The 18222-nt window shown below is 36.1% G+C and overlaps 2 protein-coding genes and 1 non-coding gene across 5 annotated transcripts; 2 read left to right on the top strand and 1 right to left on the bottom strand.

Moving 5' to 3' along the window:
• Positions 1 to 2309: 2309 nt before the first annotated feature.
• Positions 2310 to 4046, top strand: LOC125472460. The gene is made up of 4 exons (XM_048573939.1): positions 2310 to 2460; positions 2632 to 2729; positions 2986 to 3243; positions 3604 to 4046. The coding sequence occupies exons 1-4, from the start codon at positions 2340 to 2342 to the stop codon at positions 3778 to 3780; spliced, it is 654 nt and encodes a 217-aa protein (XP_048429896.1). The 5' UTR covers positions 2310 to 2339; the 3' UTR covers positions 3781 to 4046.
• Positions 4047 to 4802: 756 nt separating this feature from the next.
• Positions 4803 to 11593, bottom strand: LOC125472459 (hippocampus abundant transcript 1 protein-like). Of its 3 annotated transcripts, none has more exons than XM_048573937.1 (15): positions 11194 to 11330; positions 9598 to 9700; positions 8906 to 9017; positions 7946 to 8058; positions 7401 to 7523; positions 7095 to 7306; positions 6926 to 7001; positions 6751 to 6837; positions 6503 to 6583; positions 6121 to 6153; positions 5957 to 6010; positions 5821 to 5862; positions 5511 to 5589; positions 5328 to 5398; positions 4803 to 5244 (listed from the first exon to the last, which is right to left on the bottom strand). In XM_048573937.1, exons 2-15 carry the CDS (start codon positions 9598 to 9600, stop codon positions 5164 to 5166), a joined length of 1167 nt encoding a protein of 388 aa, XP_048429894.1. In that variant the 5' UTR covers positions 9601 to 9700; positions 11194 to 11330; the 3' UTR covers positions 4803 to 5163. The 3 variants fall into 3 exon arrangements, with proteins under 3 accessions (XP_048429894.1, XP_048429895.1, XP_048429893.1); XM_048573938.1 differs by having other exon boundaries at positions 9634 to 9700; XM_048573936.1 differs by lacking the exon at positions 9598 to 9700 and having other exon boundaries at positions 11194 to 11593.
• A 2533-nt stretch (positions 11594 to 14126) lies between these two features.
• On the top strand, positions 14127 to 14199 carry TRNAA-UGC. Its single transcript has one exon. It is a non-coding gene; the product is annotated as a tRNA-Ala (tRNA).
• Positions 14200 to 18222: the final 4023 nt, after the last annotated feature.

Raw genomic sequence — 18222 nt, 5'->3', positions numbered from 1 at the left:
TAAATAGGGCCTAAAATGTAAGGCCTAGGCTCTGCCATTCCCCATTTGAGAGGGCATAGGCCTTACATATAAGGCCCTATTTAGTAGGGTTTACGGTTTATGTTTTCTTTTATGTTACGTGTTCTTGCGCAAGCCGAAAATTGGTATACTGTAACAGAGGATGAGATCCTTTCAGCAAGTGACTTGATTGGAGGCTCTACAGATTGTAATGATCTGTTAATCCTTTTGTAGCATTTTTGTGACTTGAAAATTTTCAAAATGTAATGGCTCGTTGAGTCTTTCCAGATGCCAATGAGCAAACTTACATGATAAGCCCATCCAGTTCTTAATGCATGGTGGTGACGTTGTTGGTGCTTTTTTTTCAAATGTTTGGCTTTTTTTTTGCTTGTTTTGTTTCAAATTTGTTTGCAGTGCCAAGTGCTGATGAATATACTCGACTTTTTGATGTATGCAAGTACAAATGGGATGGATCATCCACTTGATTGGTGACTTAGGGCTGGTTTGGTATTGCTGTGCTTTGAAAAAAAGCTGCTTCTGCTGTACTGTGAGAATAAGCAGCTGTGAAATAAAGCAGCAGAGTGTTTGGTAAACTTTTTTGTAAAAGTGCTTTTGAAAAAAAAAAGGCAGTATTAGAGTGTTTGGTAACTTTTATGTAAAACAGATGTGAAAAAAAAGCCGGTTTTTTTCAAAGCTGGTTTTGCAGCTTCTTGTTTTTGGCTTTTTTTTCATCCAAAACTGTGAAAAAAAAGCTGAAGCTGAGTGTTTACCAAACACAAAACAGCTCCCAGCTTTTTTTGATAGCAGCTTTTTTCAGAATCACCTCAGTACCAAACCAGGTCTTACAAGTGGGAATTAGAGTTGATATGTCTTTCTAAGCCCCCGATATCGCTTAGTGATTCGGGTGGTTCTTGGACTTTGCAGGATGGTCTATAAAGTTGAATAATGTGGTATGCTAGTCAGGATGATGATGAATATATTTCCGAAGATGATATTTTTTATGATGATGATGATGATGACGACGACGATGACGATGACGATGACAACAATGACAATGATGACGGTGACGAAGATGATGATTTAGATGACCATGTTCATGATAACTATGTTCACTGCAAAGGCAGAGTGCAAGCTTAGATCGTACCGGGGAGAACTTATCTCCCGGTCGGGACCTTGTAGAACTAATACTGACATTTGAGCCCAACAGTGATGATTCTTTAGGAGATGAAGGAGCCGTCGCTAGCTTGGATGATTTATTTAGTTGAGTTATGATGGCAATGACGCCTAGGAATTGTTGGGAGTAATTGCAAATAATTGGGGATCAATTTTCTGTTTTGGAAATTTTCATGTTACTGGTTATCTTATATTTCATGTTTTCTTATTCATTTGTGGTTTTCTAATATTTTCGATTTATGCATGAATTTGGAGATTATGTATTTGTTTTCTGTATTAATCTAGCGTTCCTAAGCATGCTTTTTGTGTCTCACTTTAAAGAGTTTAAGAGTGGATATCATTTTCTTTTTCCATCTTGAGTGAACAACACTAAGGTCTAGTACGGAGTCTAGGATTCCATGGGGATGAATAATTTGGGTTGTAGGAAGAAATGAAAAAATTGTGAAGGTGGACAATGGATTATTCATTAAGGAAAACTTATCGATTTCAATTCTCTTCACAATGGTAAGATTAGAAGAGATATGTTCTATTCATATCTATCCTGTTTTAACCTCCGCATAATGAAAATCATTCACTTGTACTTAACAATATCTTAAATTTTATGAGTTTGTCCAATTTATTTCAATCCTAAGCATCAAACGAGCTCTAAAGATTTTAGCAGATGAATTATATCGATAAGTTATTTGGACACCCCTATCACATTTAAAGACTTATCATTAAGAAACCAAAGAAATAAAAAAAGTTAGTGACGGCCGCTCTTGTTGAGTGTAACCGAAAAAGAAAGAGCGACGAAAGAAATTTCCTTTAGAACTAGGTCATGTGTTTGACATCCCCTTCTATAATATCATTTGTATCAATAGATAAAAAAACGAATAAAACGCTTGTAGCTCAAATGTTTAAATAAGTTTGACACTTGAAATTAGATATTTAAAATGTCATATGAGCCCGTTGGGCCTCCAACTCTAACACAAAACCTGACCCAAACAGACCATCAGGTCCAGCCCAGGAGGAGCTAAAGGATGCTAAATCCTCACGTCCACGTAACTCCCGCGATATTTTATTTTTTAACGACGACTTTTATCAAACCTCCGACTCGACTCACTGAGTCGCCATCGATCTTCATCGTCTTCGTCTGAGATTCTTTAATCAGCTGCTTTCTGCAGATTCCCATGGAAGCCTTAATCAGCTCGGCTTCTCCTACAATCACGTCGTCCGCTTCTTCCTTGTCCGTTTTCTCCCCCCGAAAGTCCCTCCCTTCACGGCCCTTTCAACTCGCGCTCGCCTCCAAAGGTAAAATCTTCCTTCCATTTCCCTCTTATACTTCGTTTTGTTGCCAATAATCAATGAAATATCGAAATTTTATGAGAGTGGTTTGAGATTCCGAGTTTCCTTGGATTTTCCGGCAACCAGACACGGGAATTTGTTGTTTTATCTCATCGGAATGGAGATTTTCGGTTTCAGGAAACGAGAACGAGTCCAATCCGAAATCGGATTCCAAAGAAATCAATCGCCTTCCGATTCTCAGCAATCGCCATCTCTCCCTCTCACCACTCTCCAAGGTACTCTCTCTCCCAATTGCATAAGCTTTTATTTTTGAAACATTTATTTTGTTTGGATAAATTGATGGAGGAGATCAGGGAATGATCAGAAACCAAAATATTCATGCGAAATCTATGTGTTTTGTCATAAAATTATGCATTTAATAATTAACTAACTTGTCTAAGTGATTGAGGTGATGATTATTTTGTTGTGTATAAGCATTGATTGTTTATTTTGTGTTGAATGAAAATTGATTTGCCGAAAACATGATGTTAGGATGCGGCAATGGGACTGGTAATGGGTGCGGCAACAGGAAGAGGGTGGACTACAGGTTCTGGAATGGAAGGCCCTCCTGCCCCTGCTGGGGTTCAGACAGAGTCAAGCACAGAGAATGTCTCCACATTTCCCTGGTCTCTCTTTACAAAATCGCCTCGCCGGAGGATGCTTGTGGCTTTTACGTGTAACATTTGTGGGCAGAGGACAACGCGGGCTATTAACCCCCATGCTTACACTGACGGCACCGTCTTTGTGCAGGTAGTAAATTATGCTTTAATCATGGTGCTACATATTGACGGACTATTTTCTAAGTCCTTATTTTGTGTATTCGATATGATTTCAAATGGGGAAAAGTTAGGTAGGTAAGGGTGAAAAAATTGATTTGGTTAAGAACATTAAACAATGCAATTCGGGGAGGTGAGTATCAAATTTGGGGTAAACCTACATGATACGTTACTGAGCATCTTTTGGTGGTGACTTTGGACAAGTAATTCAAGATTTTTCGATAATAAACTATATTGTGGTTGAATTGAGCGTTTAATCGAGTATTGGGCTGAAGGAAAAGATATGGTTGATAAGAACCTAACTGTTATGTTTTGTTTTCTCCTGGTTCTGCAGTGTTGCGGATGCAATGCATTTCATAAGCTCGTGGATAATTTGAACCTGTTTCATGAGATGAAGTGCTATGTGAGTCCAGGTTTTAATTACAAAGGTAACGGATGGGAATCTGTTAACTTCAAGTATCTGGAGATGGATGATGATGATGCTAATGATGACATACTTCCCATCCAATGAGGTGGATTGACTGCTTCAGGAGTATGTATATTCTGCGATATTATGTTGGAACCATTGCTTAGTCTTCACATGTATATGTCACTGTCTAGGTTTATCCTTGATGTCACATTTCTAAAATTCAGCATTGTATTCTCTAGATTATTTACGGCTTAGTAAGAGATGTTTGAACGGCAGAAACGCTTATTAAGATGACTCTTATTTGGAGCTTATGTATAGTATTGTCGAACAATGTGCAAATCTAAATGCAATGCCTGAATTTTCAATGACTTCTTAAACTGTGGAATAATTTATCGCTTTTAGTATACTGTTGTGTGATTGTCTGCTGCAAATTGTTGCGCTATATATTTAAACGTGAGCAATCCCTTGTGGGTGCTGTCTTGAACTTAAGGTGTTTAGTGTTCAGTTATTTTCTATTTTTATTGCATTGTTTCTTTGCCTTTTATCCGAATGATTTCATTCCGACATCTACTTCTTCGAATGGATAAACCTTTTCTTGGTTGAGATCTTCCATCCTCTTTAACTGAGCAGGCTTTTCTCCTCCTCTTACCTTGCTCTTTTTCCATCAGCATCTTGACCAACTTTGCAAGATGATGTCACTCAATGGTTGCCCGGTCAATCCTTCGCGCAACCTCAACACCCAAACCCACTTCATTTTCCTGCATCTGGGAGTTGAATCACCGCTCTCCAGGCCTCCGCACAAACGCCACAATCACTGAATCCTTTCCCGCACAGAGTTCCATCCACAGTTGATAGAAATTCGTTCTATAGAGGTGAATATATTATATACTGTCAAAAGAGTTTTGCCAGCTAGAATTTTTCTTTGTTCGTGTACTTGCTTTCGGAAATCAGTTTGGGCGAGTTTTCTGGTGGCGGATAACAATAGTTTCACCTGTAAGATTGGTTATGTAATGCTCTATGCTCCTGTTTTATCTTGCACAGAGATCATTTCCTGAATTTACATTCGTGGAAAATTTATCTGATCAAAACTTTTGTTGCATGATTTAGTACAGACATGCAGAAAATGGGCAATTGAAATTTTGTATATAATAATCTTGTAACGTTATAAATACCAATACACAAAAGAAAGAAATATAGAAGAACACCAGGGTACAAACTGATTTTTACTGAATTTACCTATATATATGTTTGCGTCATCTCATTTACCGTGTAACCTGGCTGATTTTAACTACGCCCTGTCAAGGCGGACGATGCGGGTTCCGGCCACCCGTTGGCTTTGAGATTCTGGCAGGCATAAGCTTTATCTTGTTCTTAGGATTCTGGTGTGGATTAAAGGGCTCCATAAGATGAAACTTTATGTATTTATTTTTTCTGGGAAGAAAAGGTATTGCTGTAAGTTAGAATTCTGTATAATTTGAATTCTGACTAGGGAGATTCCACGCAGATGGTGTTGCTGGTTTTGTGAGGAGAAGCCCTTATCATTAGGCTCTGAACGAAGGCAATCATCTGCACAAATAAATAATAAATTAAATAAAAATATGAAATGAAAAATTCTACTTGTCAAGAAAATGCATGGGAATTATTCTTACCGTTGCAAGGCCAATGCACAGAATACTGAAGCCAGGGAAATAAAATGGTGCTTCTTCAGACAGGAATAAAGCTGGATATATATGTATATTTAATAGGACAAATTGGTCAAATTTTGGATTTACAGGATTTATCTACCCAAAAATCACAAGTAAAAAATAATAAATGATAAATTCTACGAATACCTGTCAGAGGACTGAAAATTAATGGAGAAACAATGTTGGCAAAGGAGCTTATGCCTGAAATGCATCCTTGAGCCTTTCCCTGAACATGAATTTTGCTTTTTAAATTAGTCGATTAAAACGTGTATGAACATGAGCGCCTCTGAAATATTTGATAAAAAAAGAAAAAAAAAAATTGCAATGTTTTGTAGAAGCATTTCCAAGTGCTTTTTCAGAAAGCACTTAGGTTTTTAATAAAAATTCCTACGCAATGAGCTTACGAGGAAAGTGCTTCTTACATGCCCCAAGTCTACTAAAGTCCTTGGTAAATTACCTGATCATTGGGTCCAACTTGTTTTGATGCGATGCTGCGTATCTGTGAGTCAGAAAATTTTCACCGTCAGTCCGTCATAGTTCTTCAACTAAGATAGAGAAAAATGATTTTTACCAAGATTAAAGCAAAAACATACACTTGGCTGCACTAAAAATCCAAAAACAGAAAACAGAGTCGCAGCATAAGGAACCTGCAACATTTGAACATCTCTTTCAACGACTTTATAAAACAAAAGAAACGTAAATATGTGAAGAAACAAGTACTGAAGGAAGTTGGCAAGTTCAGCAATGGAGGATTTACCCAAACTGCCCATGAAATGCTGTTAAGAAACATCTGCACAAGGCCAGATCTAAGAGTCAGAAATGTTTTTGAATCAATGATTCGATATACAGTGAGAGCTATGCTATAGGTCATCTGTAGTTCACGTGCGCATGTGTGATTTATGACTGTAGGTCACTATGGAATCGACATTTGGTCATAAATCACATGTGCACATGGGTAATTTCTAACCATAGATCATTATTGGACCACATTCGACCTATGCTCATAAGTCACACGCTCATGCATGGACGACTGATCTTAATAAAATCCTATGTTACGATCTCAAAATCATGAGTTAACACTTGACAGTGACACATTCAATTAGAGGATCGTAAGGAAGAGTTGAAGCAAAGGCACATACATTCATACTGCCCATTATGAGCCCAATTGGAAGCAACTTTTCCTCTCCAATAGCAGTTGCCAACATTGGCATGAAAAGCAGCTGCAGAAGTCACAAACAGAAAATTAAGGAATCTATTTATAAGAGGTATATAAATATACATGTACATATATATATATATATAATTATAAATATATGTACATGTGTGTGTGTGTGTGTGTGTGTGTGTGTGTGTGAAATGTAGCAGCAGAAGGTTGGGTATTGCTAGCCTGTGATATGGTCCCCGATATCCCAATAATCAGCATTAGATCAGCAAACTGATTCTTGTTGAAGTGGAAACGAGCCTTTAAGAAATACTGCACGGTAAAAACTGAGGTTAAAATTTGGGTTTCGAGCAACTAAAAAGACTATGAAAGTTGGAAATTAGGGTAAATAAAATTGTACCATTAATGAAGCTTGCATGCCACCCTCTGCCAGGCTCTGAAAGAAGGAAACAACTGCTGCTTGTGACAGAATCTTACTGCAACACACAGGGTTTAACAAGTTATCTTAGTAAGATACGGGATTTTACTACATGTGATGATATTTGACACAAATTTTACAAAACTCTTACCTACTCCTCAGTAGGGAAATCAAATCTCCTGGAGACGGAATTTTCTTAAATACTTGTATCGTTTTCGGCGAGTAGACATCGCCTTCATCAACAACTTCTGGTACTCCTCCTTTCAAGATGGGCTGCCTCAAAGTACTATCATCGCCCGTCAAGCTCTCCTTGAGAAAAATTCTCATGTAGATAGTTGAAAGCATTGATCCAAAGGCAGCAACCTAAGTCATACATAAACAAGAATTGAATTATTTGAATTATCACGAAGATTAATAGGTATAGTAGGACTTATTGGTGCAGGTTGGGAATGAACACCTGAAATGTTAAAGCAGTGGAGAGGAAACGAGCTGCTAAGGTTCCACATACAAATGCTGCTGAGGTAAATCCAGCAAGAATTCCAAATGCAGATATTCGTTCTCTCTCTGAAACATTGTCGGCCTGGAATTAATGCAGCAATTATATACGTCATTTTAGCAATGAGAGATCAAATTAATGCCCCTCCTCAAAGTATGCCATGACTCATAACTAATGAAAAACAAATATGCAATAACTTGTTTAATCATACATCATATATAGTTAACTTGTTTAATCATGCAATAGTTTGTTTTAGGCAACTAACTGACTCTAGAAAAACTTAACACGTCAAAGAATAAGATAACAATGTATATGAAGCTAACACTCTCCATTTAAGTACAATTTGATCCCTACACGTAAAACTAGAACTATTGATACCACTAAATAAGCGCTAGATTCTCAAATATGAAGTTGCTCAATTAATTAAGACCAACATTACACTCAAGTTATCAATTACTTGAATAGTACAATACAAGCGGTTTTAGGGACTGCATATTTAGACATACCACATAAGCAAGGGTGAGGCAGTTGATGCTGCCTTCACCTACCAAGGCAGTTACTGTCCTCAGCACATAGTAGGCATAAAAGAAGCTTGTCTTCCTGCTATACGCCAATATCGCTACCAAAAAAGAAGACAAAGAAAGGGCATATTATCAGTGCTATCTTCTCACCTACATTAATACTTGGAGACAAGAAATTAAAAAGTCAGAGAGCATCGCCGCCCACCAAAAGTGGACAAGAAGAACACAATTCGAAACAGTGAAAAATTGAGGGATTGAAGTTTGACCAGTATACCTACACCCCACAAGAAAGAAAAAAGTCTAGTCAAAACAAATGTGTACGAGTTTCTTATCTAATATATTGAAATGGTTATTTATGTACTTTTCTTTTCACACATTTTTTTTTTTTGTTAATTTTTATCATTTGATTTTTTTCAATTCATTCAATTTGATGATGAAAAACTGAGAAGAGTTTGTGTAAGGTTAAAAAAAAAAAAAAACGTGTGAATATCATCATCCTTCTCGAAAATGTCAAAAACTATTTTAATACAACTTTAAAAATCACATCCTATTATCAGTTCATTAAAGTCGTACCTTGTGTCGCATGTTTGTATTCATTTGTTAATATCAACCATTAAAACATAAATTTTGTGCTTAACAATATATTCAAACTGAGTAGTTATTATTAATATAGTGAAAAGGTGGAACATTCTTGGGTCCAATAATATTGGTACCACGATTAACATTTTTGGATCCAATAATAATATTGGCATCACGATTACCATTCTTGGGTCTAATAATATTGGTACCACAATTAAAGTATGAAAGTGAAATGAAACGTGGTGGGCGCATGCAGAAAAGGCTTGCACTAAAGAAACATAGCTATCATCAAGCAAAAGAAAAAGGAAGAAAATCAGAGAAACCACACACATGCAATTACGAATTAGTAATTAGTGGAATACCAACCTAGCGGGACAATGGAGAGGGTCATGGGGATCGTGAGAAGAGACTTCCTCCCATACACATCCGACAAATTCCCAATTAGTGGAGTCATCACCACCGTTCCCAAACCTATTATCTGCATCCAACACACACGCTTATGCGCATTAGTTTATCACCAAATCTCCTCACATATATAATACTAATTCGACTATGTATAATTAATCTTAGAGACTATAAATATGCACGACACACGTTTGTGTTGTAATACTGTGTATTTGAACTATTAATTAAGTTCACTTTTGTCTAAATGTTGCACTGAATCTTGTAATCGACAGTCCGATTAACAATAACCTTGTTTGCCAAAAACAAGTAAGGTCTTTTACAGCGAGTTAAGAAATTTGAGTTGGATTTCTACATACTAAATTTTAAGTTGGATTTCTATAAATTAGAATTAAACTCGCATAGTAGATTGAAAAATTTGAATCTCATAAAAGTGAGTTACGTTGTTTAATTTTATAACTTAGTAATTTAATTTCTACGTAATATGACTCTCACAACTATTAAAATCGCACAACATGACAAAAACATTGTGGCAAAAATTAAACTCATACAACTTAATTTCTTTATATGAGAATCAAAATCATATAAACTAGTGTACTACTAAACGACTAAAGAGGACATAACTCCCACGCATTGTTGTGATCTATAATTGTTACCATTGCTTTACTCCTCAGTTCAAGATGGAGGCCCACCTTTGCATGACCATGGACATTTAAGACACATACGTCGCTTCACTCCTCAATTCAAGATGATACCGACCTTAAAAGACCATACATATAAAGTGAGTAAATTATTCCTTCGTATCCGTAAATAATCTCATATAATATTTTTAAAATATTATAAGTTTATACTTAAACTTCTATTTTAGTTGTAATTTTATACAATATCTTTAACTCCCACTCTTTTGTTGATGTGGTAGTCAATAATATGCCATATATAGAAAATATTTTTTTATAGAAATGTTATCTAAAATTAAAAAAAAAAGTTTTGATATTAGCCGAGGAGAGAGAGGGGTAGCTGAGCAGACGAGGGAGTGGCAGTGGTGCGATGAAATATTAAATGAATTTAAATATTTATTAGTAATTAAATATTTTTTTCATAATGATTTGGTCATGTGGTACAAGTTGGCAGTCACTTCGTACAAATGTGAAATGTATGGTTATTAAGTTATCACTTAACAAATTTTATAAATGTTGCATGAAATTAAAGTGAAATAATAACTAACGTATCCGATTGAAATGTTTAAAAATATAATATAAAACTGCAATTGAACTCAAATCTAAAAAAGTAAATTATATAAATACACATACGTCCTAAGTAGTACTCTAAAAATTAAAATTGCAGCAGCATTAGGATTGCGACAGAGAATTGTTTGGTTGCTAGGACATTAAGTGCGGATGACGCTTCTTTTGTTTTGTATCTGATTAAATTGCATGTAATACTTAAAAGTAATTAATGCGCTCAAATGGTTAAATGTACGAACGACAATATACTGAAACGTATGGACATGGATAGCCAGTTTGGTGGGTATGAAGTTTAGTTGGGAAGATCTATTTAGGGTTTGCAAGCTTCAGTTCACGTACACACGTTTAGAGCAGTTGAGATAAAATCTAGCTACTTATATCCAGTTAGACCCACGCATAAAACTCTAGCTCAAATGGTGCACGCATCTGATTTACTTATCAGTTGAGATAAAAATCTCGCTATAAAAACAACAAAATTATTTTATTGAAATAGTAAAAATGGAGGTGAAAGTAATAAGGGTAACTTAATTGATATACTCTTTTCCTAAACAAGGTAAAGTTGAAAACTCCTAGCTAGTTAGAATCCATTGAACCCTACCAAAAAGTTGATGTTCTCTTTGTATGAGCTTTTTTTTCTTTTTCTTTTTCTTTTTCTTCTTCATAATGTACTTAGTAATTACTTTAACTATTTAATATATAAATTCTTAAATGTGCTTGCTGGAACTGATTCCACTTATTTTTTTAGTGAATAATTATTATAAAATGAATTTGCAACATACCTATAAAATTAACTAAGAAATTTTATGATATTATCGGCGGATTAAACTAAATATCATGATATGCATGAGAGAAAGAGCATAGAAAAATTTCAAGTATATTGATAAATACAACTAAATCAAAATCAAAACTTTATATGGCTCCTCTTCGATATCATCTGTGGAATTAATCAAATGAAAAAGGGAATTAAGGGACATGGAAGTAGAAATTAAGATACATGCATGTACATACCGCTTGTTGAAAACCAGAGAGGTAAATGGCAAGGGAGCACTCATCTTGACCAGGGCAAAGAGCCAGCATGGTGATATCAGTTATGGCTGGAATCACCATGAAGCTTGCAAACCCATGTAAAAACACTGTCATAAACAGATGCCTCAGTCCTCCAATGCCCTCCATCTCCATGCCTCTCTTTCTCAACTACTACTTCTACAAATACAGTAAACTTAAGCTTAAAAACGAAAAAGTAGTGTCTCTCTCTGTTAGTTTCTTAACGGTAATGGAGATTGAAGAGTGAACACGTTTCGCTGTGCCTTGCTTGCAAGCATACGCTTGTGTGTTTGCCTTTTGCTTTGGCTTTTTTACCGTGAGTGGGCACTGGGGAGAGAGAGAGATAGAGAAGATGGGATGTCGGCATATATAAATATGTATATATCTGAGTGGGAGGGGGAGTTGTGCTAAGGAGAGTGGGGTTGTGGGGATCTTAATTTTAACCGACCAATGAGTCAATGACAAAAAAAAAAAAGCGAAACTAAATAATATTTTTGGAGTTGGTAAGTTTGTTTGATTGTGGCAACAGGCAGAGTAAAATTCCTCATAATCTCTCCGGATCCAGAATGTGTAGATAACCGTAACTTGTCACCAGTTGTATTCTTTTATCATAAACAAAAAAAAAAAAAACTCAATTTATCTGACATGTGATGAAGAGTATCCAACAAACAAAACTAATTCATGTATAATTCAATGGGAAATTGGCAATATAACAGCGGAATTTTGTTTTGATGTTGTGTAATAATTACTATATAAATTTAAAAAAAAATTAAAATTAACCACACAAACTTCAAACTGTGTTACAATTTGGCACCTACGTTCACTTTCATTCAACTTTACATTGATTAATCCCTAATTAATAAATTTTAACGGTATGTGACAGTAACAGCATTTTTTTTCAATATCATTCTCATAGCGTATAAGATATGATGATTTGAGAAAGAAAAAAATGGAGAGGAAGTGCAATAGTATTTAGGGCGAAAAAAGTCGCATAAGCGCAATTTTGGCGAAAACAGGGTGTATAGAGTTTGATAAATACGTGTTGACATTAATAAATAGACATGTTATAAGAGAAAGAGAAATGTTAAGGGGTTTTTTTAAAGTAAGAATTTTCATGAATTCTCTATCATCTTACAGTTTAATGTTAATTTTCATGTCAACATTATAAAATATTGTGCAAAAAAACATGAGGTGACAGAGAGTCCAGAGAAAGTCTCACTTTTGAGACAATCACCTTAGCATTTCTCTAAAAAAATGAGACTCTCTACCACCTTCAGAGAGTGTCTCCTGACCATTTCTCCTTGTTATAATATTAATACATATACATGGTATAATAATTATAATTAGTCATTCAACACTACGATCTGATGATATTCCTCTTTACTTATAAGGGAGAGATCTTAGGTTTGCTTCGTTTGAATCTCGTAGATGGCGAATTCGATACCAAATTAGGTTGTCCACTGTGTGGTTCAGCCTACTCCCCATCCGCTTAATGTAAAATATATCTTTGTACTCAAAATAATTATAATTAATATGTAACACTACATGACGGTGTTATTAGGTTACGTTGAAAAGTTACCTAGTCAACTCAACTCATCTAAGAGCATCTTTAATGAGAGATGTAAAATGCTTCATAATAAACATTTTACATTTTTGTACCAGAAAATTCTTTAATGGACGAGATGTAAAATATTATTGACATAAAATCTAAGAATTTAAAAAAAAAAATTAAAAAATATATATTAAATAGAGTGACCTCGGTCACAACCAGTCCTTATAAAATCAAAGAAATAAGTTTTATAAACAACATTTGGTAACGTTCTATCCGAAACATGAAGGTTGTTAAATTGAAAGCCAGTACTAGTAATAGCATCTACCATGAAGTGTGCTTCTCTATAAACTTGCTCCCAGAAAACGGAATCAAAAGAGACGGCTAAGTCTTTGATATCTTCAATTATCAACTTAATTTAAATGTCAAGGAACACTGCAAGACCCTAAGATTGAATCTATCACAAGCTTAGAGACTCCCTCCACACAGATTTTCTTGAAGCCTCTACTTCTGATCCATAGTGCATCCCTTATACATCTCCTCTCTTGGGATAAAACCCACATTTACATTTTTCGAAAAAAAAAAAGAAAAAAGAATATAGTTTCCACATTTCAACTTCGCAATTTTGAATTGAGCAAGGTTGAAGTTGATCAATTGATAGGACACATAATTTGGACCCAAAAAGATAGGACCCATAATAATATAATTTATGACTGATGACTGTCAAACATAGTGACTAATCTTGTCCTGAATTAATTATGAATTATAGTTCATGATTGATGACTATCAAACAAACAAACTAATCTTGTCCTGAATTACTTATGACTTGTGATCTTGCATGAATTGCTGCTAGTTTTGTTTTTCTTTCAAAAGTAGGACATTCAAATTTGTAGTTTTTATTTTTTATTTTTTTTATTTTGGTTTTTGAACAAATAATCTTATCTACATTAAGGAGATGGTGAATTTAACCTCACAATCGGCTAACAGTAATATAATTCAAATTCGTATGTGGTAAAAATTGAATCTAAAATCTCAAACTTACTAATGAAAAGAAATATCATTTGACTGTGTTACTGAGTAGCATTATTAATTTCTGCATCAACTGTATACAAGACCAAAGCTTCCATAATACAACTGGTCCACATATAGGATATTTACAAGCGTCGGTTGGCTTGGCCAAACGAATTCACTGTTAAAGGTATACCGCAACGTCAGCTAAAAGATCCCAGCGGACTTGTCTGTCCTTTTGGGTGTTTGGGTCCTAAGGATGTAGGTGTGGCTCTGAGATTTGATTGATTCACCGATTGATTCACCACCAAGTATAATGTCCGGTATGCTTCAGCCAAAAGGGGATGTAGCTCAAATGGTAGAGCGCCCGCTTTGCATGCGGGAGGTACAGGGTTCGATCCCCTGCATCTCCATATGCTTAAGTATTTTTTAATTCAGATCAAAATGAAAGTTATTTTGCACCCCTTTGTAAGTGTGTTTGTTTTTAAATATAAAAAATTGAAGTGCACAATAATTTTTTAGAGTGCTAGTAGCATCTCTCTTCGGTAAATTTGGGCCAATATAGTTTATGATCTTAATAACTAATTATGGGTTGTTTAAATTTGGGTCAAAATATTAATTATCAATGGCTATTATGCCTGAAAACTCAATTAGAGGGTTGTGTATTCTTCTTGGCCTACAAATAAAAGGTGTCTATATGTGTATGCGAATTTTGTTTAGGGTTTGGGAAAGTCCGCTAAAAAAGGTCTCTGATGCCTAAGTTAGAAAAGAAGTAGAGAGAAAAAAAGAACTTGAGAGAGTTTTTAGTAAGTGACGTTTACTCCTGGGAGGGGAGGCTGCAGAGCATACTAGGCAATCCTTGATCATGCAAGTCATTCGCCGCAGACCTGCCAGCTAGTAGTCTTGAAGGCCTCTGTTAGTAAGAGAGCAAAAACGCCAAACATCTTAGGAAAGACTCCAAAAAGTTGGTGCCCTGCCGCCACTAGGCTGGGTATGGCCCAATAACATAACAGGTGGTCCAGAGAGCCCATGGTCTATTAGTGGCATAAAATCTCAATATCTTATGGTAGACTACGTCTTATTCACTTAGGGTAATTATTTGGTCTACTCACGATGTCAAAAGTAAAATCGTCGTATTGAGCATATTTTCCACATGTCCTTATGTAACGACCCGTCATGGATTTTTTTACGAAATGTCGAGGGCAATTTTGTAATTTCAATTTGGTTGGGAGATATTTTATCATGGTTGCTTTTTGGTCTTATTTGGTGTGCCAATGGGGCCCATCCTTTTGGCTTTGTCCCCCGGCCCACTCCCTCTTCCCCTATCCCACTCCCTGTGACTTCCCTCATCTCTCTCTTTTCTTTTCTCTCAGCTCCCTTTTTGCACCCTCTCCTCCCTCGAGCACCACACACATATGCATACACACATACAACAACAACGACCACCACCTTATGACCTTCCCAGACATGACCTTGAACCTAGGCCACGACCGTGGAGTCCCGATGCTTCGACAACGGCTACCCTACTTTTCATTATCGTCTCTGACGAGTTTCTCGACTTCCCACACGAGGGTAAGGTTCTAAACACCCTTTGAATAGTCTTTCCCTCGTCTCTTGTTGAAGACTAACTCATTCGTGCATGTTTTGGACGTCGAAACGAAAAACCAGTTCGAGGATACTTCCCTAGATTCTGGTGAGAACCCGAAACTTACAGGCTGCTTTTTGGCTAACTCTAGCCACGAGATAGGTATAATATTCTTCATTGTTCCTTGGGCTTTAATTTGGTATATTGTATGACTAGTTTTAGTTAAGATTTGGGGTTGAACAGAGCTTGGAAAGCTCCGACTTTCTTCTTCGTGGAAACCAGCCTGAAACCGGGTCGACCCAACCCACAAACCCATAACCCAATCCGTAGCCAGCCTAACCCAACTACCTGGTCCAAACCCAATTTTGACCCGACCCAAATTTGAACTGGATCCGACCCAACCCGGATGGAATATTCCTGTGTTGACTTTGACGAAATTTGCCTGGGACCTCTCTTAGGGTAATTCGATGCCCTGATTCCAAATATGCCCTCCGTTTTCTCAAATTCAATCATTTTAGTAGAGTTTTATTAATTGGTCCCTTTATGTGCTTAGTTACATTTGTTAGTGGCGTTTCCGTCTTCTTTAGATTGCATTACTCTTCGACGACGGAGTATCTGTGAGTGGACCCCTTCCAAAATGCATGATTTTATTACTAGAAATGCATACATGAAAAACATGATTTTATGACTACGTTTTATGAAACATTTATGAGTAAATCAGATTTTACGCTTTATGAAATATCATGCTTTATCGAATTTATGTTTATGATATTTATGAACATGGATTTATTGATATGATATTTGAGCTATTGAGCTTCGATGAGATATATTTTGGAAAGATTATGTTCATGATTTTATGTGCTTACTTAGTGGTTATTTATAGTGCGTGCCTACAGGCGAATGATACTTATATGACCTTCGGGCGGGCGATGTAGCGCCTTATGGCGATTGTGATACCACTATTAAGCACGCTATATATGATATATGTTTTATGAAGGTTTTATGGCATGGTAGGGTTTTTGGAAAACCTATTACTACTTATGCTATATGAGTTTTCTAAAGCTGGGGGTTAGTACGTTGATAAATAATTGTTTTAGCATTACTTATATATAAACTTGGTCCACTCATGTTTTGTTTTACGCCCCCTCAGGACTTAGAATTGAGGCCTACAATCCCAGCGTCAAGGCACTCCCACATCGGTATCTTCGAGTCCTCTAGGTGTAGGACCCATTCCTTTGTTCGTATATTTTTATAATATTAGTTCTACAGTGTTCTGGATTAGTTGTATGCTATGAACATGTTCCACAATTGCATATTCATTATAGTTAAATTTACGAGTTTTATTTATGTTCGTTCTTTCTTCATTGCTCTCTTGCATGTTAGTATGGCTTCGTCATCTTCGGGTGTCGGCCAACACGTGCCTACCTTGGTATTTAGAGGATATCAGGGTCGGGCGTGTCACCTTCTCATATTGAATGTGGTTAATTTATAACTCCATAGTACCCAACCCTAAGCCAAGAGAGGCACAATCGTTAGTTCTCCACAAAAGCTCTTCTCTTTTTACATTATGTCAAACAAGGCTCTCATTGATGCGTACTTCTTATTGTGAAAATACAACTGCAAATTAAATGAACATAATTATATAAATTACTTACAATTTCTAAGCACGGTTTACTATTTATTAAGTCTGTATCTAACATGCCCACATGTAATAACTAATGAGAAATAATATTTTCATTGATTAGAAAATAATCTTACAACATGTAAATATACAAGTATCACCACTAATAACAATAGTACCACTATATTCTAACTAACTAACTAACTAACTGTCAAATATCTAAGTAAGATCTTTTACATCTGCATTTACGTTTGTACCCACAATATCCCCCTTCAAACTGATCTGAAGATAACGAAGAGCAAGTTTGGCCCTGAGAAATAGAAATCTGGACTTGGACAGAGCTTTGGTACAAATGTCAGCCACTTGATCCTGTGAACAAACAAAATGCAGAGAAAGTTCATGTGCCAAAACTTTTTCCTGAATGTAGTGATAGTCTATTTCAACATGCTTAGTGCAAGCATGGAAAATATGATTCTTGGCTAGAAAGATAGCTGAGATATTATCACGCCACAACTTTGGTTTACAAGGTAATTGAAAACCAATGTCAATAAGAAGTTGGCAAATCCAAGTTAGTTCTGCAGCAGTGTTAGCCAAGGACCTATATTCAGCCTCTGTGGAATATCTTGCCATTGTGGATTGCTTCTTAGCACTTTAATTGAGAATGGAGTTGCCCGTAAACACACAAAAACCACTAGTGGACTTGCGCTCAATAGCACAGCCGGCCCAATCAGCATCAGAATAGGCATTAATACTTGATGTTGAAAAGCTTTTAGAAATCCAGAGACCACATTCAATTGAACCTTTGAGATACCTCAAAATTCTCTTGACTGCTTAAAGATGAGAGACTCGAGAACAATGCATAAATTGACAAACAAGGTTCACTGCAAATGAAAGATCTGGCCGAGTCTATGCGAGATATTGGAGTGTGCTAACAAGTGATCGATATTCAGTGGGGTTATCCAAGAAAGGAGAAGAATGATCAAGCTTGGATGTACTAAGTGGGGTAACACACGGTTTGGCACCTTCCATTTTGGCCTTGTGCAATAGATCCAAAATATATTTTGTCTAAGAAATGAAAATGCCCTTGGAAGATCTCTTAACCTCAATGACAAGGAAGTAGTGTAAGGGACCAAGATCCTTGATTGGAAATAGAGCACTCAACTGACCAATAACATGCTTGCAAGCTTGAGAAGAAGGGCTAGTGACAAGTATGTCATCAACATAGACAAC

This window comes from the organism of the source record quoted next, unplaced genomic scaffold, assembly GCF_019419815.1.
Source record: "Pyrus x bretschneideri cultivar Hongxiangsu unplaced genomic scaffold, Pyrus_bretschneideri_v1 Contig7, whole genome shotgun sequence".
Lineage (NCBI taxonomy): Eukaryota > Viridiplantae > Streptophyta > Magnoliopsida > Rosales > Rosaceae > Pyrus > Pyrus x bretschneideri.
The sequence above is the reverse complement of the archived record's forward strand: the minus strand, read 5'-3'. Positions and strand labels throughout refer to the sequence as shown.